General features: G+C 37.8%; 1 protein-coding gene across 1 annotated transcript; it reads left to right on the top strand.

The window, feature by feature from the left end:
• Positions 1-145: 145 nt before the first annotated feature.
• Positions 146-27,803, top strand: TBK1 (TANK binding kinase 1). Its single transcript, XM_038153980.1, has 21 exons — positions 146-271; positions 4,189-4,309; positions 6,001-6,141; positions 6,976-7,105; positions 7,659-7,840; positions 8,630-8,790; positions 10,518-10,628; positions 12,369-12,548; positions 13,869-14,065; positions 15,275-15,333; positions 16,455-16,546; positions 16,992-17,093; positions 19,081-19,159; positions 20,037-20,158; positions 20,285-20,361; positions 20,712-20,751; positions 22,620-22,721; positions 22,811-22,907; positions 23,980-24,086; positions 24,396-24,467; positions 25,304-27,803. Exons 2-21 carry the CDS (start codon positions 4,223-4,225, stop codon positions 25,353-25,355), a joined length of 2,190 nt encoding a protein of 729 aa, XP_038009908.1. The 5' UTR covers positions 146-271; positions 4,189-4,222; the 3' UTR covers positions 25,356-27,803.

A 27,803-nucleotide genomic window follows, 5' to 3' on the forward strand; every position in this document is an offset into this window, starting at 1 on the left:
CGCTCCGAGCCCAGCGAAAACAGCCGGAGTGACCGCTTTTGTCCAACACTTTCCCATGTTTCCCAGATATTTTCCTGTCTCGCGTCCATCGCCTGGGGCCGGGCGGTGCAGCCTCGGCCCCGACGCACGGCGCCCCCGCACGGGCCCCGCCGGGCGGGGAGGGCGCGGCGGCCGCGCCGCCCGGGCGGTGCCTGGCCCGCTCCGCCTCCCCGCGCCGCGGCAGGAAGCCGGAAGCGGCCGGGGCGCTGGGCAGGCCGGCGGGAGGCGGCTGGTGCGTGGGGCTGCGGGGCTGGGCTGGGCAGGGCGGGCTCGAGGGTGGCCGCGGAGGGCCGGGCCGAGGTGGGCTGCGCCGGCCGCGTGTCCTCGCCGCCACCGCGCCGGTGCCGAGGGGAGGCGGCAGCCCCCGGGCGCGGTGGTTTCGGTTTCCCGGGGCGGCGGCGGGGCCTTGGCGGGAGCTGCCGGGTCGCGGGCGGCGGCGGCGCGCCCCCACAGAGCGGCGGGCCCGGCCGTGCAGTCCGGGAGGGATGAGGCGCGGCCGGCCCGTGGCCTCTGCGGCGTGCCCGGCGCCCGGCCCTTGCCCCGGTCTCCGTGACTTCGGCCCCCGTGAATGTGACTCGGGAAGCGGCGTCGCCTTCGTGGCTGTAGGAGTTGTTAAAGTTTTACGTGGGGAATGTCGTCCTGCTGTGGGGATGAGCCCCGGTGCTGTGCCTGCCCGCTCCCCGCAGAGCCAGTGGCCCTCCGCTGGCTTCCGGGAGCTGCAGTCCCAGGCAGGCCGAGTCCGCTCCCTGCATTACGGGCTGGACAATCCTAGGGTAGGGGCGATGAGCGGCACTGGAGCCAGCCTTGCCGTTTGTTTTGTGTGCCTTTGGAAGAATGTTAGGGTTCAAGCAGCACCTTGTGTGCCCAAGGGCAGGGTATTTCCATGATTGAGATGCCAGCTGTTGGACTGGAAACCCCCTAAGGAGGTTATAGCTGGAGAAAGCAGGGGTAGGAAGCAGGAGCTTTAGGGGGAGAAGCTTATTTTCTAAGCCTTGAGAGAGGGCATACAAGAAAGTATAAAACGTTAATACTTAATAGACTGTGAATTACATTTATTTGGAACCTCAGCACCTTGGCTGTTGGCTTTGGTGGCATATAGGATCTTGCCTGTAAACAGAAGGAGCCATCACTTAAACTTCATCATCTGTCCCTGCTTGCCTGGTGAAGTTGTATATTGGAGCTGTCAGCAGGGGAGCCATACCTGCTTTGTGTGCTTATCCCGTGTGCCTGAGGTAGCAGAAAATTCCTTCCTGTTAGTTAGGAGCAGTCAGTACTCCTGTTTCAGAGCGTTGGGAGTTTAAAAGAAAATGCATTAGCAATGCACTCTTTCTTTATTACCATCCCCTCTGCTGCTAGAAGAGTAGTAGCATGACCAGAAGCAGAAAAATCTTCAATGAAAAAAACACCTAAAAAGCAGCCCCCAAGCCCCTGAAATGCTAATGAGTCATGGGGGATAATAAATCAAACTGCTAGGTGGAGACATTTCTTCAGATGTATGTGAGGAGCTTTTGACTCATCTTATATCAGACTTAGTGGCGATGAGATGTGAAGAAATAGCAAGTTCAGCATTAAGTCTAGTGATAGGATCAATCATAGAGTTAGAGCCTTTACATTTTTTTGTATTATTATTTTGATAGGAAACCCTTAGTAACTTGATTTAGAAATATAGTGGAAGAAATTAAGAGAAAACTTGAGATGCTGAGTATTTAGCAAAGATCAGTTATGACTTTGTCAGAGAACACAAAGTATTAAAGGAGGCTTAACATGTTATTCTATCTAAATATTATGATTTGAAGGTTAAAGCTGAATGAGACTTTATACCTTAAAAGTGAAGACTGCCAAAAAGAGTGCACTCTTTTAACAAAAAAAGGGTTATAGTGCAATACTGACTTTGTTTTGCCACCTAATAAGTATCCTGGGATTAATATTGCTATATTTTAATAATATTTTGTTTTAAGAGTGAAAAAGCCCCTGACCCTGAGAATCCATTAAATGACTTTCTGGTCTGGGGTTATTCTTAATATCCACTGAATGATACTGAAGATCATCTGTTGCAGTCATGTTCTTTTGTTTTTTCATCCATTGACCTTTGTGCCTATTTAATTATAGATTAGCACTGTAAAGAAGAAGAGCTGATCTTGTACATAAGCTACCTCATCTTTATTAGTTTGGGAAATGTAATAACTCAGTCTATTAATGGGCTGCTAATTTTTGTTTTTATTTGAATAGATTTTGATGAAGAATTTCTGTGCACTCTCTGTCTGATTAGAAAGGATTCATTATGTTTCTGTGCCTTGCTGTGGGTCTTTAAATGTTGTTTTGAAGTAAATCACAAAATACATGCTTACTGGTAATGTGCCAGCTGGCCTGTTAGAAGCAGGAGTTTAATTATGAGAGGAATGCTTTAACTTGAAGATTTTACAGATGGTTTACAGAGCAGGCTGTTATTTCTTTGCATCCTCTTTTCTGTACCTTCTGTGTCTGCACTGTAGATAGCTCATTGGCACCTACAGAAATTGCCTGATGGGAGAAGTCATCCTATTCCACTATTGCAAATTGTCTTGTCAGAGTTAACCAAGAATTGTCAGGGCTGGGAATGTGGTGTTAGGGGTTTTTTTTGTTGTCTAGGTTTGATGTAAAGCCTTTTGTCCCTTCCAGAGGCATTAAGAACTTTATCAAATTTTGCAGATGGCATTGCTGCGTGACTCTCAATTAACTGTAGAGTAATGTCAGGTCTTTGCATTCTGTACGCTACCTGTCAGTGCTTGGATATTTTGGGACAGCTTTGCAAGAAGCTTCACATCTCACATGAGCGAACAGCTGAACGAGAGCGTGCAGTCTGCAGTCACTACAGGTGGAGAAGCGCGCTCGGAGCCGTGTGCGCGCCTGCAGCGTGGCGCGGCCGTGTGCTCCCGCTGGCTGCGGGGGCAGGTGGGAGAGGGGCTGCCCTGCGGCTTCCTCCGCTCTCCTGGACGCGCTGCGAGGCTCCGCTGTCACCTGTGCACCAGGGAGCTGTCAGAAAGTGCCGCTCACCTTCTGGTAACAGATACAGGAAACTCTGATTCAACAGTTACAGGAAAGGCTTGTTTCTCTGAGTATCAGTCAGCAGTTTCCTGTCAGGTATCACGTGCAAGCAACATGCGGCGTCCCCTGCCAGGCTGAGCAAAGACCTTCGCTGCAGGAGCTTCCCTGGTCCAGTTGCCATTTTGCTCTTGAGATTCTTTAGGTTGGGGAAGCTCCATCTTTGATTTAGAGCCTTTTCCTCGGTTTAACGGCAAAATCAGTGTGTTAATTAAACCAAAAAGTTTAGGGTATTCACCTGCATCTTCTGCTGTTTTGGTAAACAAGAAAATCTGGCAGTTCTAATGTTCTATGTTAATAATTTTAATTTAATCAAACTTTTTTCCTCTTTCTTTTGAATCTGTGAAGACCTGTGTATTTGACAGTTCATATTTCAGGAAGGGTGGGGAAATTCTGTAGATGTGACATACCCAATATGAAATTTTAGAAAGGAGAGAAACGTCCCTTAATTTCTCTCAGTAGTAATTGCTGCTTCTAGCTAGTTTATGAAAATGCTTGTGTCAGTTGTGGCTTTTTTTGAGCTCATGTAAAAGTAGTTTTTTATGTGTTATTAGTCCAGCTCCTTTACAGTTCTACTGAAATGCAACTTCCAGAGCCAAAGTGATGTAAAATACCTAACATGCATATCTAACATTGTCTCTAATGTTTGTTCTTTGGCATAGGTACAGAATAATGGAATTCAGTTACAAGTCTTGCTTACCTTTAGAAGACCTTGTGCATGTGGTTTTGCCTCTTTTCTGTATATTTGTTACTTGATAATTTCAACACCAGGTACAACAGTAAAGAGATTATAAGATTTTCACCTGTCCAGTTGATCTTTCAAACAAAGTTTGGGGAGTACAGACCTTAAATGCAGAGAGGTGTTGTGTCAATGGCATTAGTTTGATTGTTTGGCTTATTTTTGTTTCCGTGTTTCACCTCTTTCCTCTACTTGGTTGATCTTCATTCTCCATGTCTTTGGACTTTTAGTTGGGGTTTGGACATTTATATTTCCTTCTAATTTAAATAAGTCCCTTTCATGTATTTTACTAAAGTATAATTCAGTGTATTGAACCTTCTGTTTTTAAGGTGAAAAAGAAAACTGTCTGATCAAAGAGCAAAGATGCAGAGCACTTCAAATTACCTCTGGCTGTTGTCTGACATTCTGGGACAGGGAGCAACTGCAAATGTTTTCCGGGGGCGACAGAAGGTTTGTGAGGAATTTTCATATGCAAGTAGCATCATGAAATCAACAAAAAGAGTCCAAGATTTAGGCCTAAAGCAGACGTATCTGTGTAATTATTCATGCTTAGTTTTTAATTTTTAGTATTTCTCCATTGAATTAGAGTTCTGTAGTTAGATTTCTAAGGACTTGTTCCTAATGTTGCATTATTTTTCCTTGTAAAATATGTTGGTAATTCTTCATTCCTTTTTCTTCATTTTTATGGAAAAAATAAACCTTATTCAAGAATTTGAATAGAAATAAGTGACCTGCCAGTTTCTATTACGTGATCCTATTATATATATATATCTTTGTTAAACTGTCTTTTCATTGGTTTTTATTCTTTCTTTTAAGACCTGTTTTGGTGATTTAAATTTTTTTATGTGAAATATTCTTATTGTAGTGGATGGAGCCATTGTTAGTTGATGTCAGTGCTTTTTAAATGTCTTCTTGGTGACATGGGTTGAGTAATCAATGCAAAATAGTAAATTTTTTTGCTGTGAAAATGATACACTGAAGTGTATGTTGCAACCTGAGTGAGGGGCTAAGAGAACCTTACTTGTGTAGGTCATTTGTTCCTGTGAATTTCACAATATGTCTCACAAAGCAATAGATAAGTATGGTTGTGAAAGTTGCCGTACAGTAATGATAGTCTGTGTGAAATCAGTACAAAGTGATTTATAAGATACAGCGTTTCTGTGTTCCACATTTAAGTGTGAAACAGCATTAAGCAATAGTTTAGCAGTTAATGGGCATTTCTAGGTTAGTGGATTTCAGCACAGAATGATTCCCCTGTAAACCATGGTGGCAGCTGTCATCACCCTCACTAGTCTGAGCCTGGCACCTGCAGCTCACTGTCAACGGAAGAAAGCTTTTACCTGGGCACCAGCAGTGCACGTGAGTGTGCTGCAAAGCACACCTGGTCTAAGCACAGGAAAGAAAGGCTGTGTCCTTAGAAATAACCTGTTGCACAAACTGCTAGTGCAAGCTTATTCCTAGAGTGGGCACAGGAAGGTGCTTTGCCCTGAGAGGGACAGGAGTTGCACTTCCAGCTGGTGCTGTTGTTGCCTGAGTATGTTTGGGCTTAGTCCCTCTGGAGAACTTAAATCTGATTAAGCTCATGATTGTGCTCCTGACACTTATTATGTGGGTTTGAACTGCTTCAGGAACTGCTCGAAACTGCATTTGAAAAAACCAAAATACTGGTTTATCAGTATAAACAGAACAGTAAAGAAAGAGAGAAACTACCAGAAATTCAGCTATCGGAAATTGTCTTTTAGCTTAAACAAGCCAAGCATGTGCGTGCCTCTCGTTGATTAGTGCAAGTAACTCTTACCAAAAAAATATTTTCAGATAAGTTTAGAAGTAATTCTTAAATGTGTAGCCTTTCTTATACTAATTGTTCTCTTTTTTTCAAGAACACTTGGGTTTTGTGACCTAATGAATTTCCTTTTTTTTTTTTTTTTGCTTCTAGTCTATATTAAATTAATGCAATTTATTTTTTAGCAGAATCTTTATATCTTTATTTCTGCCTTAGCACAAAGTAGTATTTTGAAATATTTCTAGTCTGATTATACTCATATGTACAATAGAAAATCCCAAAATGCTTGGATAATGTCTGTGTGTACATTTACAATCTTTTGTTTCTGTTTGATGAGTAGTTTGTTTGTTTTCAACAGAAAACTGGGGATTTATATGCTGTCAAAGTATTTAACAGTATAAGTTTCCTTCGTCCTGTGGATGTTCAGATGCGAGAGTTTGAAGTATTGAAGAAACTAAATCATAAGAACATTGTCAAATTGTTTGCCATTGAGGAAGAGGTAATAAATTGCTGTGATCTGAGATGCATGGAAGTAACTGCAGTAACTGTTTTTTTGTTTTATCCACAACTATAAAGTGTATAGTTACATTTTTAAAGAATGGTGTCATATATGATGATACAAATACTCCCACCCAACCACCACCATATTTTGGTTTCCTTTCTTCTTTGTTGTTGTTGTTGCTGTAAGAAAGAATATGCTTGCTTTCAGTAGGTGAAACACCTTCAGTGTGTAGGCTCAGGTAATGAATCTTATCTCCAGAAGCCACTGCCCTAAGTTTTATCTTGGATTAGGATTTTAAGGTATCTACATTTATTAATATTTAAGAGTTGAATAATGGAACTGTTTATAGTTGAAGGTGTTTCAGTAATCCTGACAATTTTATGCCTTTCCTTTGCAACCAACTAAAATGATGACATAGGATACTATTATACAGTAGTATAATAGTATAATTTGGAGCAGCTGAACTGAAACTGAGACTGATGAGAAATGACCAAGATGATGAGCTGAGTAAAGAGTAAAGAAGGACAGTTGGTATTCTCAGAACTAGTGGGGTGTAGTTTCTTGCTTGTCCACCTATCAATACTTCTGTTAACATGCTAGTGCCTAGAACTTGAGGCTTTCTTACTTATTTTCCCTCTCCAAGTTGGAATACATGGAACAATATAAAAATCCGCCTGCATTTCTTTTGAAGATCACCAGAATGGAAATTATGATATAACTATAGATTTTACTTTTCTTTTTTGAAAGTAAGATCTTGTTGTTATAGGCAATTTCTGACATTGGTGTCACGGTAGTCAGATTCTTAATCTCTTTTTGATTTTTTTTTTTCAGACAACTACTAGACACAAAGTACTAGTTATGGAATTTTGTCCCTGTGGGAGTTTATACACAGTTTTAGAGGAGCCGTCTAATGCCTTTGGTTTGCCAGAGTCTGAGTTCTTAATTGTTTTGAGAGATGTGGGTATGTAGACTTAGCTCTTTGGTCTAATTTGTTGACTGAAACAGCCTCATACTTGTTTTGTTTATCTTGAAACAGCAAGAGTCAAATTTAAATGACCGTCAACTAATTGAACAAATTAATATGGTCATATGCAATCACATATTTATATCTATATCTATGTTGGTATCTGCATTAAGAAGCCATTTTTGTGTAAAGTATTGATGTATTTTTTTTCTTTATTTCAAGATTACTTTTCACATACTGAACAGACTTCTAGTGATAATTTCAGTAGAGTTAATTAGAAAAATTATATGGTTTACCTGTGTTTATCTGCTATAAAATATACTTTATGGGAAAGATGTTACTGAGAGCAAGAAATGCTGTAATTTAGCTGTTTGGAAAGAAAAAGAAGCAATCTGTGGTCATGGTCTTTCTGTTAATTATGTGTCCCTTCTCATTCCCATTTCCCAATGAGATCATAAGCGTGTCTTCCTAGCATCAGTTACAATTCAGTGTTTGCACATTCTATGTCACAATGTGTACATGAATTCTGTATTTATTTTTTCAATTGAAGTGGCTGGGATGAACCATCTCCGTGAGAATGGAATAGTGCACCGGGACATCAAGCCAGGCAATATAATGCGTGTTATAGGTGAAGATGGGCAGTCTGTTTACAAACTTACAGATTTTGGTGCAGCAAGAGAACTTGAAGATGATGAACAATTTGTTTCTCTCTATGGCACAGAAGAGTATTTAGTAAGCTCTTATGATTTAATTTTCTGTTGAAGAAATGTTTGAAGCCTGAAGCTGCTCGTGATTATAGTTGAATAGGTCAAGGTCAGGTTGTTGGGAATTAGTATTTAAACCTTTGTATTACAATTGTTTTTATAACTTTCCACTGGACTTTTTCAGCTTGGGTCATGCCATCTTCTGCTGATGTAAATACATCAGCCTTGAAATAATTTCCAGGTCCAGCTTTTACTGTTGCCTTACGTGAAAGGAGGAACAATGATATTTTTGTTAAAAATATATTTGCCTTTATCTCTGTAGATTTGTCTTAGTTTATGTTTGAGCTACTTGGATGGTGCTAGGTGTAGTTAAGATTCATGTGAAACCTTGGCTAACCAAAGAGAGGCAGGTAGAGAAGTATCACGACAAGCACCTTAGTATGATTTTCTTCCTGCCATGTTTTCCCACGTGTGAATCACAGCTGATACTCTCCTCTGCTGTGGATCTTTTTTCCATTTGGTTTGTGTTGTTTCAAAATCATCATGAGGAATAGTGAATTTCTTCTCTTTTTTAGTGGTCTTTTATACCAGTAGTCACTCTTCAGCTGAATTTTAAAATATTTTTTGCAAACTTTTTAATAAAAGCAACAGTCATACCTAGGAGTATAGTGATGTTTGTCAGAATATCTTAAGCAACTTCTATGATAAAGAACTGAAAGTTTAGACTGACAAATTACCTTGCTGTGAAAGGACAGATTGGATTTTGTCTTTATAAAGCTTCATAAAGCAATTGTAACTTTTTTTTTTTTCTCTTTAGCATCCTGATATGTATGAGCGAGCAGTTTTGAGAAAAGAGCATCAGAAAAAGTACGGAGCAACAGTTGATCTGTGGAGCATAGGAGTGACCTTTTACCATGCTGCAACAGGGAGTTTGCCTTTCCGACCTTTTGAAGGACCTCGTAGAAACAAGGAAGTGATGTAGGTAATTTAGAAGGAGAATTTTATCTATTGGTAAATTAAATCAGCCCTTGAAATGCTTTTTACAAAGGAATCCTACACACATATAGAAAAACTTTAAAACAGTGAAAATATTACAGGAGAAACTCTGTCTTGTTGTGGTGTAGCCCCAGTAGGCAGCAGCCCTTGCCTCTTAAACCCAAAGGGAAACAAAACCAAGGAACACATGCAATGCAGAAAAATCCCCAGTTGCTCACAAGCAGCCAGATGATGCGCAGTCAGTCCCTGACCAAATGCCACCTTGGCAAATTCTTCCCCACCTTCTCCTTAGCTTCTGTTGCTGAGCAATATGGTGTGGAATATCCCTTGGGTCAGCTGTCCTACTGTATCCCCTTTGAACTTCTTGCCTGCCCCCAGCCTACTTGCTGGTAGGGCAGTAGAAAAGAAGAGGCCATGATGCTGTGTAAGTGCTGCTCAGCAATGGTGAAACATGCCTGTGTTACTGACACTGTTTTGGTCACAAATCCAAAACATGGTACCATACACTACTAAGAAGGAACTTAACTTTATCCCAGCCAAAATCAGTAGAAACATTCTGCTTCAACAAGGATTTTACTGTGGGCACCTTAAGATCTGAATTAAGCGGTTAAATTGAGAAAGACCTGAACTGAGCTCCCCCAAAGTACTGCTGTTTTTCCGCACATCTTTCTTTCAGCATGGCACTAGGCTGGTCTGTTGCAGTGCCATATGTAACTTGGATACTTAGGCAAAATGATGGTATTCTGAAATGGGGTTTCAGTGCTGCAAATTTTTGTTGTCCTTTAAATGATGGTCTTACCCAGCAGTCTTGAAATGAGTGCACTACCAATGAGACTGACATTTGAGTAGTATAGTTGTGGAACTGCAGCTGCAGATAACAGGGATGGTTCCTAAATGGAAAACAGAAGATATGCCTATGATGTGATGATTGTATTCGATTCCTGTTTCATCTTAGTCTGGTTCTATTTTTCTGTGTGTTGCATTTTAAGAATAAAGCAAGGTAGTACTTAGAACCTCTAACACATCAGAAACCTCTCTGTTCTGATGTTCTGTGTAAAGCTGACTCCAGTTTTCTTAGTTGAAGAAATTTTCCATCTTGTGATTTTTTCACGTAAGAATTCTTGTAGCTGCTTGAGAGATGTTTTGTATGCATCTTGTGCTCCAGAAAAAGAAAGCATAACTGAAATAGTCTGTTGCAAAAAGTCTGTTGATCCTCATTTGTTCCATAAAAAATTTGAGAAATACTTGCGTGTGCAGTACAAAGTTAAACATTGCCAAATTGTGTCCAGATTTCTGGATGTTCCTTCTCTATGCCCAAGCCACTTTGTCGTGGCTAAATGTTGTCTTGCTATGAAAGATGCTTGAAGTTAGCATGTTAATGTGTAAATTGAACTGAAGTGACTTTAATTAATTAAGTCTTGTGAAAACCTTTGGTTTCCTTCAGTATGCTGGAAATATCTCCAGAAGTTTTCCCCAAGGCTGAGGTAGACAAAGTTGCTTCTCCAGCATAGCTTTTTGTTCTTTCCTCTTTTAGCACTGCTCTGTCAGCTTATAAGTGAAGCTTCCTAATTTTTGCACCATCTACAAATTTAGGCCAACCTGTCATTTAATTTTCCATTTTTGCTGCCCCTTTGAGGATTAATTACTTGACCTATGCATGTATAAAAGGTAGTAGTTGAAATTTCCATCATTTTTGTAATGTATTGCAGGTATCAGATAATCACTGGAAAGCCTTCCGGTGCTATTTCTGGAATACAGAAAGCAGAAAATGGACCTATTGAGTGGAGCGGGAAGATGCCTGTTTCTTGTAGCCTTTCAAAGTAAGTTTACAAATGTTCACAAAATGTTTCAATGCCACTTGAATGGGCTTTTCCAGTTACTTTCTGGGGTTGTGTCTTCGGAGCAGAGATCTGACGTCATTCTTTCTTTGAACTCTTCAGTACATCAGTACAGTCCGATATTTGGTTATCAAGTGGTTTTTTTCTTCCCATCTGTCCAAATAGTTTTATGATTGCTAATTCACAAATGAGCAAATCTGATGTGGTTTGAGAAGAAATACTATTGCTGCATTTTTTCCACCCTCAGGAATGAAGAATCAATAACTTTGATGTCCCTCATTTCTTGCAAGAATGTGACTTCAGACGTGACAAAGATTAGGCAGTAGGAAGGAAATCATAAGCAAAGACAATTCAGAGGCTTACTTTTTGCTAGGAAAAAGGTCACATCAGTGCATTTTAACACATACTTGTAACTTTTCAATTTTATCATCATATCTTTGCTTCATATGTCCGTAATATTCAGTAGGAAGAGCCATGGAAGATCTAATTTTGGTATGACTTTGAAAACACCTCTCATAACCCACTTACCCATTTTTCTTCCTGAGACTTCTTCTGTACTTTAGAGTTACTAATCTTTCATGGTAAAGGAGGAAATAAATTTTTCTATGAAGAGGCTGTAGAAACAAACTTTTTTTGAAAGCCAAATATGTACATCCTTAAGGGGAATAGAGTCAAAGTCTGGTTTATATTAATTCATTAGTTTAGAATGTGCAGAATTTGCAATTTGTATGTGTTTTTCATGATACTGCTCGTTTGTTCCTCTGCTTATTCTGTACAATTGAACTGCTTGAAATTATAAAGGAAGCAGATTTTTTTCTCATTAAACATCTGCTCACAGTAATCCTTTTAAGTAGTATTCAAACAGTATTCAGTGTTATAAGTTTAGTACTAAAGTGAATTTGAGCACAGCATCCACTGACCTCTAACGCTGTCAGCAGTGTGCTTGCAAGCCACTGCAGCTTGCTCCAGAATGTTACCACTTCTACTGCTGGATTCAGGCTTGATGTGTACATACTGGTAAAATTTTGGAGAAGTTGTTCATGGTAACAACATGGCACAAGTGGGATCCATAAAGTTCCTTACCATTCAGGTGCTCAAGGTAGAAATGCAAGAAATTTAAGCTGGCCGTTCTCCTGGAATAGTAACAACTGTAAGGCAATGGATAGCACAGGTTTTTTTGCAGCATTGAAGGTGCATGGGCAGAGTACTTATTTAGCCCCATCTCAACCAGGATGAATTCTTAGTGTTGACAGTTTAAATAATGAGTCTTTGCTAATACAGCTGATTTTGATTGAAAGCACCACCACCAGCAAATCCTAAATGGTAGTAGCTTCCTTCAAAGTGATACACTGTGGTGTGTGGAGTGAGCTGGGTTAAATGTTACTGGGGTGGTAGAAAGTGGCCTCAGCTCTACAATGTAGACTTAGTAAATTTTATGTAATTTTTGCAGCGTGACTGAAATTTCTCAAATACCAAAAAAAAAAAGACTTGATAGTTAAGCCTGAAAAGGAAAGATTTAAAGTACGTGTATTAATGAAAAACAGTAGACACTGCCCTTGAACATTTTGTTGCTCAGGGTAGGAAAAAAGGCACTAACGTATTCTTTAAGGAATAATAGATGTGTATACATGAGACAAGTTAAAATGAATTATTGCAATTGGTTGCAAGATAAAACGTTCCAAGTAGAACCAAGTTGTCTCTTCTCTTCCTGGTGTCCTCTAGGGGTCTGCAACTACTGCTCACACCTGTCCTTGCGAATATTCTTGAAGCAGACCAGGAAAAATGCTGGGGGTTTGACCAGTTTTTTGCAGAGACGAGTGACATACTGCACCGAATAATAATCCACATCTTTTCATTACAGCAGATGACCTTGCACAAAGTTTATATTCACAACTATAATACGTAAGTGTTCTCTCTCTATTTGCATTACTCTTGTTCAGGCTAACAGCACTGTGACCTCAGATCACCAGTCACAAATTCAGTAACCTGTGACCTCATGTCACCTGTGTTGCAAATTCAGCAACCTCTCCTTGGCAGTTCATCTGAGGAAGTAAAAGGGCGCAATTCTCCTGCATATTCATAGTGCATGTAGAAACATGAGGCCAAAAATAAAAATAATATCCTCAAGTATACAAAATGCACACATTGTCTCTGGTGCAAATTCTCACAGGGGTTCTGAAGTGGTAATTGGTACCGTTTAGGATGCTGATTTGTGTGGGGTTCGCTTTATGACCATGAATTACTGATGTTGAAAGCTGTAGGACATACAAACATAAATGACTTTTTTCTGCTGTGTTGCAGATAATACAGAGCACATGTTAATTTCTAATTCATAGATACATACTGTTATTTCATCAAATGTGTAAATAAAGTTCTGCCCCTCACTTCAATTTTTCTTTTCTGTTCCATCACTTTTATTTTGAGAGAGTCCAAATACTGTTTTTGCAGAGAAATCTTGCTTCTAATTTTTGTTATTATTTACATGTGTGATTATTTATAAACTAGCTGTAGTATTAAGAAGCAATAGTGTACTAGTGCTGCACAGGAGGCAAACTGGTCCTTCCCCTTAGTGTACTGAAGGTTTTTCTTCTTTGTGGGAGGTTTTGCTAGTTTGGTTTTTTGGTTGCTGTTGTGGTAGTAGGCTTTTGTGGTGGGGTTTTTTGTGGGGAAGAGGTATGGTATCAGTTCTTATCCTTGTATCTGTTGATTGCTGTAAATAAAATTCCAAAGCCTCTTTGCTCTTCCTTATCACTGCTGTTTTAGGAAATAATTTGGCTATCTGTTAGCTTACTGGCTGAATTTAATTTTTTGACGTAAAACACCAGACTTTGCTTTTGGAGAGACCATTCATCTTCTTTCAAGAAAAGGATATGCCTTGGAAAACTTAAGTAGGCTTCCTTCCCCTCATTTAGTGTTGCTTCTTTTTACTGACCCTCAGACCAGAGCAATTTTGTTTAGATGCACATGCTTTGGCAGATAATCAGAGGTAGAAAGGAAGTTTGATATTTTGCAGGAAATAGCTTTTATTTTTGTAACACAGCAACCTGGGGTCTTAGGCACCGTGCTACTGTTTTTTTATTTAAAAGTCAAACGCTTTATGTGTAAACCCAGTTCTTAATTAATCAGAAATAAAAACAGTTTTTATTTAAATAATACAAAATCTGAATTGCTGAACTGTTGTAGTGAGTCTAACTGCTACCATCTATATTGTTTGTATTATAGAGCTGCTATATTTCATGAGTTGGTCAGTGAACAGACAAACATACCATCTCAGAATCAAGAACTGATATATGAAGGTCGGCGCTTAGTACTAGAGCCTGGCAGATTGGCACAGCACTTCCCCAGAACAACAGAGGAGAATCCTATCTTTGTAGTAAGCAGGGAGGCTGTGAGCATTGTTGGATTAATCTATGAAGAAGGTATATGAAAGTAATTTCCCTTTTCTCACAGCTATCTTTTGTAAATAGTTTGCGTTACTTAATGTAATTGTTTTATGTCTGTTATGTCTTAAAATAGTGTTGGAAATTTTTCTTTTGTTGATATCTGAAGTTCTAAGTATGCAGTCCAATGTTTTTCAAAACTGCTGAGGATCTGGAACATTTTTACAGAAACAGTAGGTGCTTGTATGTTCCAAGCAAATGTTCCAAGTCCTTTGAACCTGAACATTTACGTGCTAAGATGTAGTGGTGCTTACGGAGTTATGAATCTTTTTGAAGCATGACATTTTAAACAAGTAGAAAGAAATATTATAGAAAGTAACTCAAAGCTGGTTCTTTTGTTCCATTATTCACTAAGTGGAAAGTCAAGTTTTACTTTTTTTTTTTTAATTTGTTGTGAATGTGGTTAGCCTTTCAGTTAACAGAGGAGGTCTTTACAATGTCCATTTGCTCAGAAGATAAGGTAATACCATAACAGGGAGGGAAAAAAAAGAAATTAAGGTTTTGACTTTCCTTTTATCATTGTGAGGCTTTTAGAGGGGCCTATGCCAGAGCCCTTTTTTAATAAACGATGAGCAGGAGGACATGGCTGCAGCTGAGAGGTCAGTGTTGCTTTTGTCAATATGTCCGAATACTGACTGCTCTGGCTAGCTGGCACTCACACAGAGGTGCTGAAGAGTGTGGGTAGGTGAGCTGTTCGTGGAAGGATCAACAGGGCCTTTATACTGTGTCACAGAGCTTTCTGAAGGAGCCAGTGAGCGTGAGAACAAAAGAGATTCAGGTGGTAGGGGCTACCTGAGGTTGGTGAAGTGCTACCCTTAAGAGCTTCAATGAAAATAAGCAGCCATATGATGAGAAGGGAATGGTCTCCTATGTGGGCAAACATAGTTCGGAAGAACAGAAAGAAACAGTTGGCTCTCTCAATGGAGAGAGATTGCAAGTGGAGACCTGCATGAATTCTGTGCTGTGCAGCATGCTCAGAAGTAAGTCTGGAAAAGGAAGGACAATTTGCTGAAGATACCAAGTTATTTAAAACAGTTAAGACAAAGGCTGGTTTTAAAGGAGTGCATGAGAAACACATAATATTAAAAGGCATAAAAGCAGTGTACAGGGTGGGGAGGGAAAACAATTTGAACTTTTAAAGTCTCTTCTCAAAAATAATAAAATCCAGACACTTGTTTTGTGTTTCAGTTTTACTTCCTAAAGTACACCAGCGTTACGATTTGGATGGGGATGCCAGTATGGCTAAAGTGAGTAATTACCATTTTAGATGATATACTTGTCTTGGATAATGATACTGAAATGAAAGCTACTTAATTTTCAAATTAATAATGTCAATAAAACTATTTTAGAATGCTAGTGAGAATTCTGACTGATAGAAATATATTTATTAACAAAGAATCTAAAAGTATGTTAAAGCTGTACTTTTGTATGCAAAATATGGTTTGGGTTTTTTCTTTTTAAAACTAAACCCAAAGTCCAGTCTTCTGAATTCAAAATGCTCTGTTAGTGTATAATTTGGTGCTGGTGGGGAAAGGAGCCTGACACTGTGTAGTCATGAATGAGTTAGAGGCTTCATAACTTCTAATGGTGCAAAATTTAGCATTAGAAAAATAACTCTTGCTCAATATAGAGGAGTCTGTAGGACTCTACAGAAGGGTGGAATTTCTGTTGCCTCTTAAAAACTTTCAGAATCTGTGGGAGACAGCTAAAGGATGTTGCATTCTTTTGGTTGTTTTTCTAAAACTACTGAATTTGTGCACAGCCATACTTGACTTTGTGACGACCACTTACACATGTAAAATACTCAGGAGCCTTTTATTCAGACATGGTAGTCCTGAAAATGTATGCCTCTTTAAATACTAGTAAACTTTAAGATTAATAAACAGAAAAGCTTCAGTTGATACTAATTATTTAAAGTATTGTAAATTATAATATCTGAAACTTTGTTCTCAATTCTAAATAATAAAGCAATCTTGTAAGTGGAATTGGGTAAAATAAGAGTCTCTAGCCTTAGAATTAAAAAAAGCTCAGTTTTTACAAGTTCCTTTTAATGTATGTGCCTGATTCCTAAAATATTGAAGAAATGTACTTGTAACTTTGACAGAAATAGTGTCATTTTTGTTTGTGAGGTTTGTTTTCATCCCAGCAGGTGCTTCAGCATAACTGAAAACCCCATGTTTAGCTCTGCCTTCATAATGGCTGTTTGGTTGTTGCCTGACTAAAGCTTAGGCCAAGTTACACATTTTAAACTACCATCCTCATGTTGCTTTCTTTTATTAATCTGTGTTGCTTTGTTGTGATATATTGTCTTGAAGCAATTGTTAAGAGAATGCCAGATCAGTACTTATGCTGGGTTTTTTTCCTCCAGGCAGTGACAGGTATTGTATGTTATGCCTGTAGAATTGCCAGTTCTTTGCTACTTTACCAGGAGCTGATGCGAAAAGGAGTTCGATGGCTAATGTAAGCAACTGACTGCATTTCATTATGTTTTTTTTTTAATTTAAGTTGAGATATGCTTTTATTATCAGTACATAATTCTGTAATCTCTTGATATCTTGGGAGGTTTTGTTTATCCTTGAGTAAGGATAGGCTGAATTTCTCCCTTTTTTCTGTCATTATGGAAACAATTTTTTTTTTTTAATAATTAAAGATAAGATGTTTGCAAATTTACTTTCTTCTGTGTATAATTTAAGTCTGATTTCTGGTAACATGCAGATGGAATTGAACAGCTTGCACAAGGTATTTTTATATGACAATTATGTTAATGCATCTCTAACTGAAAACAATTCCTCCTGGCAATTGTTGCTGCAGGTATATTACTGTGTTACTGCTTGCTGCTAGGATGGCAGTTGAATACTTTTATTCATTACTTTATACATTATAGACTAATGCTTCACTTTTTTAGTGAAATAATCAAGGATGATTACAATGAAATGGTTCATAAAAAGGCAGAGATTGTCATCAGGCTGGATTTCTGCAGCAGAAACATTGAGAAAGCTGAAAAAATGTGAGTAGAAATACTACACCATACACATTGATTCTTCATTATCATTTTTAGTGACAACTGTATTATAAGTTATGATTATTTGCAGTGTTTTTGCATATAAAAATTAAATTTGAGTCAGCATGGATTTTCTGATGGCACTGACTTAAGCAGATTTAGTCATATATGTTACTTAAGTTAGAGTATTAATTTTTCTGCTTAACCTAATAAGAACAAGTAATTACTATTTAGTGGTAACTGTGTGTGTTCTTTTTCTCCTTCTCTGACTCAGCTCATTTGCTCTTATTGACTCTAGAAGCTATAGGAAAGCTTGGACAAAGATTCAAGTGGCTTTGCTTTCATTAGTGCTTTTGCTGCCGCGTTTGGTTGCATATGACTTCAAGTACTGCCCCTTACACAGTTTTAAGACTGAAGCATTTTCTGTGTGAAAGGAAATTTCATGTTGAAATACAACACAGAGCTACTGTAAAAAAACAACCAAGCCCAGCCCCCCTTGGTCTCTTCCCAGGAAGGTGTTATTCTTAGACAGTGTGATAAGAACTTTAAATAGCACCTCTTCTTAGCATTCTCCTATGGGTGGTAGTTTTCATGCTCAACCTACTGCTAGTCTTTCCTAAATGCTCTCTTAGTCGTGGGATTTTCTGAACTTCTCACCAGGCTGCTCTGAAAATGCAGATACCCACAAGGTGATTAACACACACATGTAGAACCACTGGGTTTGAAGAGTAGACTTAAGAATTAGACTTAAACCTGTTGGAGCTGCTATGCCTGTGCAAATTGAACACCTTGTACGTAGTAATTGTGGATGCTCAAGGGTTTGACAGATTTGCTCTGTGTGTGCCAAACCTACCTTAAAACCCAGGTGTGTCTGTTTGTACTGGCTTCAAAAACACCACAACAGTGAAATAGTGAAGTTGGTAACTTGCGAGATAACACCTGTGCAGCCTAGATACAAATCATCAGGGCAAGAACCCAAACTCCTCTTCAAGCCCATTTGTACTAGGTGACAGGACTAGATCTTGTTCAGTCTGTGTTTAGTTCAGATAGTTTCTTCCTGCATTCTGCCAGAAGAAAGCCACTCAGAAGAAATCACTGTCATTTCTTTTTTGTGACTCTGTTGCGCTCAAGAGTACCTCAGCAGTAGTTTGAAAAAAAATGACATTCATTTGCTAACTGGGGTAGTTCTCATGTGAACAGAAATTTTCTATGTGTTTGCACATGGTCTTTTGGCTTCTTACAAAGGGGCAGGATTTTCAGTTTGTTTGACTTTGCTAACTCAATAAAAGTCTTCTAAAGGACATGTCCTCTTGTTTGTCCTTCCTTTTCAAGGCTGTGCTTCAAAGCATGACAATACAAAGTCTTTATTTGAAAAGGCAAATAAAGCAGAGAACTTGAGTGAAGCATTTATTTTTTGAAAGTAGTTGAGCTGTTTGTGATGCTGTTTTTAAAACTAGAATGTACATGAGACTCAAGAGAAAAAGTATTGTCCTGAATAATTTATTTGGCACTTGATCTATGGTCATATGGAAAGTATCATTATGAACAGATGGTCCTACTATCCCAGCCTTTAAACATTTGACCCAGTAAGTTTTCTCAGAAAAGCATTTTGGTACATTGAAGTATTAGTGTCTTAATGACTACTTTAGGTACCTTTAGTTTGATAAGATTAAAAAAAAATTACTTGATGAAGGGAAATAGTCTTCCACTGCCTGTGAAGTACAAGTAATAAAACTAGAATAAAGAATTCAGGAATGGAAATTTCAACTTTATTTTAACAGTTCCAGTGTAGGAAAAAATCAAGGAATGTATTTTTAAATCTAAATTCTTTCCATTGTCCACTTAAATTTGTCCATCTCATGGTTGTTGCTTGACAGAGACTGTATTTCATGTACAAGAGGCAGTTACTGTTATGATCTGGATTCAAGAAACACTTAGAGTGTATTCACTGCTTGTTTATTTTTTTTTTCAATTGCCTTTTTTTGCTGGACAGATACGAAAATTTAATGCAGATCAACTTGGAAGCATCGGAAGTGGACGAAATTTCAGAGATACACACAAAACTCTTGCGTGTAAGTGTCTGACAAAGTTACCCTGTCAGTCTGAAAATGGTGTTTCTACAGAAAAAGCCAAATACACGATAACACACAGGCTTCTGTGAATAACAACTCTGAAATTTCAATGTAGTTTCTATATTGCCAGTTGATAAAATGTCCATACTAATGTGAATATCTTTCTGAAAACAGAGCAGATCTTTTTATATTAGCTCAGTGTAGTGAAAATGAGTTCCTGAACATACATTCCTATTTTCTAAAATACTCAAGAATTATAACCCTGAAATATATTTTGCTTTGCTGTTTTTTCTTTTCCATTTTTTTCCTTTCCTTAGGGAATTATTGGCTACTTTGCTGGCTTTCTAAAATGTTACATTCACAAACACACTTCAAAGTGATCTGCTTTGAAATGTGCATCATATTTCCAGACATGAAAGGAAAAATTGAAATTTACTTAATACACTGGGAGCAGGTAAAAAGTTCTCCATTCTAAAAGCAAAAGATGATTAGTGCATTTTTATTTTGGAGGTTGTATGAACTGCAGAGAAAGGAAGGTATGAATCATGTGGATCCTTAATATATGAATTCTTAATAAACCAGAAGCATAAGGTAGAAGTAAATAAGGGATTTATGAAAGGGTGAAAGTTATTGTTGAAAGAAAGTAAATTTTAACAGAAATTCCAGCATCAAATATGATTCTATCTTTAATAATACCTTGCTTTATCTGCTTCTAGCTAAGCGTAGGCAGATAATTGGACATATTTCTTTAATGGAGATCAGTGAAACAAACAGGTTTGTAATATCAATGTGCTCAAGTAATAACCAAGTAATGTGCTCAAGTAATAATTTTTCACTTTACCTAGTCGTAAGATTGACCCTTCTTACTCTTATGTAGCTCTCCAGCTCTCAGGGCACCATAGAAACTAGTCTGCAAGATATCAAAACCAAACTTTCTCCTGGTGGTTTACTGGCTGACACCTGGGCAAATCAGGAAGGCATGCATCCAAAAGACAGAAAGTGAGTAACTCCTTACTGTTCTAATATGTATTGAATTCTGCATTGAGTTGTAGTTCACAAAGCTCATTAATAGGTGCTTGAGTTTATGTATAAAAACATCTGATTTTCTTCCTTTTGTCACTCTAGTCCAGAAAGGCTGCAGGCACTGCTGTCTTCCATCACAGACATCTACTATCAGTTCAAAAAAGACAAAGCAGAACGAAGTAAGTAATTTATTTGATTCACTTTTAACATAAAATGTAATGCAAAGGACAGGTCAGTCTTAGTTTGACTAGGGCCAAACGTACCTAGTGGTAGGTATGGACAGTTAGCCGCAGTGCACATGTCTGTAGGTCCTTAGTATGATGCCATGCTGAAGCCCTTATGGATGAAACACCACTATTAATAGCATAAATTTGAATTGCAAGACTAGAGAGGAGGGAAAAAGTGTATGACCACTTTGACCCGTAAAAAGAAGGAAACTGTGTAGGATTTGGGTAAACTTAGTAGAGTTTTGCATAAATACAGCTAGCAGAATTAGATTGATAATGTTTGTCATCTGCTCTGATCCTAGGGCTTCCTTATAATGAAGAACAAATACACAAGTTTGACAAGTAAGTTTTGAAGTTACCTTTGGGAACTACCATGATTGCTTTCAGGTCCTCCAGATGCTCTTGCCAATAACCCATTCTATTAATTTTATTGTAAATTGTAACCTCTTTAGGATTGCTTTGTAAAAAATTTCTTTTAAATTTCTTAAATACATAGGGCTACTAGTGTGTAATAATGAGCTGCTTTCTGGTTGTGGAGTGTTTTCACTGATAGGCCTTCTAAAAGGAAAATACCTAAATGTTATCTGTGCATAACTGTTTTGTAGGAAATTCACTTCTTCCCTGTTTTTTTTCAGGCAGGAAAAAGCCCTGAGTAAGATTGAAATTACTTTGTAGCTAAGGTGGAGATAATTTTCTACAGATGAGTAAAATATGGACTAGCTGAATGAAATTCTAGAGTGATTTAATCTTGCAAGAAATATAGCACACAAAATTAATTTTAATGCCATTCTCCATGCTTGTTTAAGATTGTCACTCATGAAAGGTGTTCACATTAAGCATCCGTGTGTAACTTGGGTCTCTAAACTCCCATAGTCTCCACTGATTCTATACTGCTGTACTTGTCTCAGGATTTATTCAATTTTTCATATGCAGATGGCTAATGCCATTTAAATTGCCCTAAAATATCTGAGCCATGCTCTGAGACTGGGAGGTAGGACACAAGTCAAATGGGAAACCTGTCAAATGGACAGGTGGTCAGAAGCAGGGCAGGATATCTTGGCTGGAGAAGAGAAGGTTGCATGGAGTCCTCCTAGTAGCTGAAGGAGGGGCTACAGGGAAGCCAGAGAGCAACTCTTCATCAGGGGTTGCAGTGATAGGACGAGGAGTAATGGCTTCAGGCTGAAAGAGGGGAAATTTAGGTTGGATATATTGAAGAAGTTCTTCTTTGTGAAGGCGATGAGACACTGGAACAGGCTGCCCAGAGAAGTTGCAGCTGCCCCATCCCTGGCAGTGCTCTGTGACAGGAGAGTTGGATCTAGATGATTTTTATGGTCCCTTCCAACCCAAAGGGACCCAAAGTCCAACTTTTTTATACTTGATTCACCCCACAGGGAAATGGCAGTGGCTTTTGTTAAGGACTGTGTGCTATTATCAGCAGAGGCTGGCCCTTGTAATATTTATCTCTAGGCAGATAAGGGAGCAGCACTCTATTTGAATTTTATTTTTCTGGTTGAATGATAAGTATGGTGACAGTCCAGCTACATTCTATCTACAGTTTAATTAACAATATTTCTTGTGCAAGACTTAATGAAATACCTGAAGTTGGTGTTGGTCTGTAGTGTTCCAGTATCCCTTACACTTACTGGTGCAATGCATGGCATGGTGAGGCCATGGGACTGGGACTGGGACTACAGTCTGCCACACTAACAAGAACTGGGGTTTGTTTTCCTTTCTTTTCCTTTTCTGCTTGCTTCTTTTTCCTCTTGTCATAAAATTAGGCTGACACAAAACTCCTGCTCTTTTTCTTGTATGTATGTTACTCAATGCAAAGGATTATTCATAAATGCTAGAAGTTCCAAATATCTGCAGTAGGCAAATATGAAATAATTAGGACTTTTGTCCTTTCCATGTAGAATTCTGAAACATACCAGCTGACTCAAGGAAGACATTTGACCACTTATTCATATACGAATATGAATACAAGTACAAACTAAGTGCTTCAAATAATTTTCTTTCTCCCTGCTAGGATATATTTTTGAAACATAAATTGTCTGTTCCTGTAGAATTTGAGTTCTTACACATTACAACAGCCTGAATAAAAGTGGCTGCACAGATTTTAAGTCCACAAACCTTTCTCCAAATTTCAGAAAGTCAGAGGAATGGAGTTTTGAAAGCAGTATGACACTGGTTTGTTTGTTTCTCTGTTGCAGGCAGAAGCTCTATTTGCATGCTACAAAAGCCATAGCTCTTTTCAAAGATGAATGTGTCAGCAAGTATAATACATTTTTGCACAAAGCTGAGGACTGGACAAGGCAAGCTATTGATTTCTTTAATATTTGGTAATGTTCATTGCACCACTTTTATATGAGCCACTCTTAAAAGAAAACTCTTTTTCTTTTAGGAAAATGCTTCACACAAGGAAGCAATTACTGGCTCTCACCAACCAGTGTTTTGGTATTGAAGAAGAGGTGTCCAAATACCAGGATTATATAAATGAGGTAGAGTGCTTAAAAAAAATGCAAAGCATTTGCATAGTTAAAAGACTTCTGCATATTTTCATGTCAGTAGTGTTGCTAATAGTGAGTCTTAGATTAATGCAGTTGTATTAAAATACAGGCCTTTGTGAGTGCTGTATGTGCTCTGCAGTAGCTTCATTGCCATGTCAGTGTGGACTGCAGGATGGTGTTATTTTTTGAATAATTGAATAATGTGATTTTGTGAATTGTAACTTGATTTTGGAATTTGGTGGTGCTAGTTTGGTTTGGGGTGGTGGCTTTTTTTATTTGCGTGGGGTTTTTTTGGTGGAGTTTGTGGGTTTGGATGATCTGGGTGTTTTTGGAAATGTTAGCATTTCCCCCTCAAAAAAAAAAAATCAGTGCAAATGGATGTGGGTTCATTGAGAAATGTTCTGTGAAACTGTTACTAGAATATTTTCAGAGGACCTAGAGGGTTATCCTAATTCTCTTATGAAGTATAAAAGTGCTGCTTCCGTAGTCAAGATGATGGGATACATACTTAAGGATGTTAAACTAATGATTTGGATAGATGATTTGCAGGGTGCAAACTTAACAGAATTACCTCAGAATTGAGAGAATAAGAGCATTTTCTCTTATTTTCATGTAGTGAATAATTTCATGTAGTGAAATTATTATTCTTTAGAAAGGAAATATAAATGAACAAAAAGCCCTTACTAATTGTAAAATCAGTTTAGGAATGCTGGACAGCAGCATTCTACTTGTTACTTGTATTATAGTTGCACCACTAATCCATTGATTAGGATCCTGCTGCCCTAGGATATCTACAGACATAACAAATAGATAATTCTTCCTTTCCAGAGTTTATTGTGAAAGTATTAGATAAGAAGATGGAACAAACCAGGGCATTACTGGTCATGTCAATACAAAACTTGCTGTGATGATCTCATCTTGGAGCATATCAGCCACCTTAGTACTGTAATGAATTTATAAGATATCACAGCAACAGAGAACTTAAAAAAGGATTTTAAGGTGGGCATCAAGATATACATGACTACATCTATTGTAACTTAAATTTCCTTTTTATCTATTACAGTTACAAGATGCTCTGCCACAGAAAATGTTTGCAGCTTCCAGTGGGATGAAACATACAATGAATACAGTCTATCCAAGCTCAAACACATTAGTAGAAATGACTCTTGGGTGAGAATTTTGTAATGGGATTGATGTAATACTGTATGCTTGCTATACAGGGAAATTGAAAAAAATTAAATGACTTAGTGGTTGCTGTATTAAGATCAAGAATTTTAGATTGCTATAGTGGTGGCACAGATTTGGAAATGAGTGGGGGACAGCACTGATGTATCATTTGTCTCTTTGTAAATGAACAGTTTACCTGTCCCTTATTTTGTATATAATGGCAAGTTGCTGAAAACTGTGGTGTTGAGTGATCAGAGCAGGTATCTATTCCAATAAAAGCTTTAATATTTATTTTGCTTCTGGTTACTACAGGATGAAGAAACTAAAGGAAGAAATGGAAGGTGTTGTTAAAGAGCTGGCTGAAAACAATCACATTTTGGAAAGGCAAGCAATTGTTTTCCCTTTTGGGGCTGAAACTAGGGGCAGGCTTAATTTGGTACATTTTATAGATCCAGAACTCAAACGAAGGGAACAATTCTTTAATGTCTTTAACTGTAAATATATTTTGAGCTGTTCAAATGAGGTATAACAAAAAATAATTACTTAAAACCTTGGAACATGCCTGTGTCAGAATGATCTTACAGCAATTTTTGTGGCATTTTTGTTTCATGTTACTTTGGTTTAGCTATAAATAATAAAATAAAATATAAATCTAATAATATAATATAAAATATAAATATAATAAAAATTCCTGTTGCACAGATGGATCAATTCTGAATTCAAACACAGTAATGTTGCAGCAATGCAATGGTGTCTTTTAATTCCTTCCTTTTAGATGTTATTTTTGACAACAATGGAATTACACCAATCTGAATTAATGATTTTGCAGTTTTCAGATTGCTTAAATAAAGTGGAGAGGCAAATATGTTTCTTACAATCCTGAGAGGGTATTGTCATTATCACGTACAGACTGATTTTGATTTTTTTTTCTATGAAGATGAGAAAATATATAAAAATAAGTATCTCCTGAGAGTTCCAGGGTCAATTGCTGGTAGAGTGGAGTTTAGCTTCAAGCTGAACTAGTTTTGTTTTGTTCCCCACTCGCAGTCCCATACTTGCAGCAAAGCTTCCTGTCTTCCATCTTCTTTGCAGATATAAAAGTTAGGTACAGATGCCTCTGTTGGCATGTAGCCAGGGAAAGGAAAACCTCATAAAGAAATTAAAGATTGATTGTATAGTCTAGTCAAACCACCTAAAAATAGACTGGTTTTCTGCTTTAGATTTGGTGCCTTGACTATGGATGGTGGCCTGCGGAACGTGGACTGCATCTAGCTCCCAAAGGACCCGAAGAGGACTTGTAAATTTTTTCAAAGGGAAGAAAATACTGTTGGGACAGTTGAAAGCAGATAATAAACCTGTATCCAGGATTTTTTTTCCTTCAGCAACTGTAATATTAAAGAGAATGTAAATATGTATAATATGTAAATACAAAAGAAATATATATCTTTTCTTGGTCACTTTTAGGATAGAATAACTTCTGGCAGGGAATTGAGCCCCTTGGAGGATCTCTGAGGAGTCCTAAAGGGAAAAGTATTGTTGATGAAATTGACATTTGTCTGCTTTGAATATTGCCCTTTTTTCAGAATGCAATTTAGTCTTCATTGCAAGAGGACTTGCAGTACTCCAAAACACCGTTGTATAGAGGGCATTTTGGATTTCCTTCAACAACCACTGTTACGTAGGTGTCTAGCTGAATGACTTTGATCATCACAGAACATGATGAATGTTTTTAAACATGAGATGTTTTTAAATGAGTGTGAATAGGTACTAAGAGTGCAGATAGGACAGAACAGAAATGCATTTCTCTTTCCTTCGCATTCAAATTGTTAGTTCTCTTCTACTTGAGAAAGCAAATACACAATATTTTTTTAAGTTCTCTAAATATTTGGTGCCATGTTGTCTGTAATCATTTGACTGCTTAGTATATGGAAGTTTTGCACTCCAGCTTGTCAGAATGGATGTAAAAATTCATTTTTTGGAGTACAGCATTTTCAGACTTTCCCTGAAATCTTGTTGCTCACCACAACAGTGGGTACTTAAAACAGCTTCTTCTTAATCTTATTTGCAGGTATAATTTTTTAAAAAGGTTACAAATCTGGTATGAGAAGAGTTTATGGACAGTCAGTAGACTGAATAGTATCACACCTCAGTAGTAACTGAATAGTGGAAAATAAGGTACCGGTCTAGATTTGAAAAGGGACCACTCCCACTGCTGCCTTACAACTTAGGTACCAAACTTTGATGGAAAATTTAGTAAGACTGTACGTTTATTTTCCAGCATCAATAGTTACTACTTCCAGTGCTACATGATTGGGATGCAGAGATGCAAAGTGAAACATTCTGCTCCAAAATACATAGGAGAAAGAGAACAGGAAAACAACAAATTCTGGAAACATCCCTTTGTTTGGATACTACAGATGTACATACTTGTTTCAGATGAGCATGCAAATATTACAGAACTCATTCCTTCCTTTTGGAAATCTGGCCATGGATGTTCAGTGGTGTCCAATAACACTTCTCATTGCTGCATTACACCTGTAAGAGCTGGACCAGCTATATTTAGAATTTTCCATATTTACTGGTGGAACATTTAGGTGTAAACTAAACAACATCGACCAGTGATAGCATCTGGTAGTTTTGTAATGCTTATTCCCTGCTTATCTGTCCAGGTCAGAACACAAAACATTTTAATTTCGTTTTTAGAAAATATTTGGAGAGAAACTTAGGAAATTTATCAATGAGTGTTTCATTTTAAAAGAAAAGGAAATTCGTTTGCCTTGGTGTCCAAGACCTGCATTCCAGTGTTCTTGGTGAGAATCAAAAAAGGGAATTCAAACATTTTTACACTCATGTGAGCAGCTTCTGTCTTTGTCATCCAAAAAATCTAGCTATGCAAAAGGAGTGCAACAGTTTGTCACACATCTTTCTTTGGCATTCTTAACAGTTTTAAAATACTGGAATTATGTCTAACTGGAATATTTTAATGCCTGCTTGTACATTTGTTCATTCACATCCACAGTCTCACTGAGTATCAGTAAAATACATGAATAAATGTTAAAAGAATTGGGCTCTCTAGATGTGCATAAACTGTATTTTGTTTCCAACATTATAACACTTTGTTGTTTCAAAGTTCCTAATCTTGTAAAAAATCAAATGCTAGGTGAAATATATAATTTTCAACTTCCTTATACTGAAGCAGTCTGAAAAAGAAAGTTAAATGTAGTAAAAGTATAGCCTCTATGTTAAAATATGTGCAGCATTCTTTTACATGTTTGAAAATTTTTTGTTATATTTTATGTTCATTTTAAACATTGCTGGCTTTAGTCTTGCTGAATACATCAGTAATCTTAATCATGTTAAAATTTCTTTTTCTAAAGCAATTTTAACAAAGCAGTAGCTAAGGAACTTGAAGTAATCAGTTCATAATCTTCTGATTACATTATTATGAAACAAATAATTTTTCAAGTCAAAGCATAGTGTTGGTACCATCAACTTTTTGCTCAAACTAAGTGTCCTGATGCTATGAGTCTTGCTATTCATTTGCCAAAATAAGTAATAGAAAGTAATATATGGTTCTTCTTCCTGAAGCTGGTTTACTGGTTTGGGGGGTTTAGCTGAATATATTAATTATCTGTTACTTGAACAAACCTGTCTTCATATGAATTGTGAAAATGCATGAGTGAGCAGCTTAATGGCATAAATACATCATCAGCCACTTAT

This window comes from Motacilla alba, chromosome 1A (assembly GCF_015832195.1).
Source record: "Motacilla alba alba isolate MOTALB_02 chromosome 1A, Motacilla_alba_V1.0_pri, whole genome shotgun sequence".
Taxonomy (NCBI): Eukaryota; Metazoa; Chordata; class Aves; order Passeriformes; family Motacillidae; genus Motacilla; species Motacilla alba.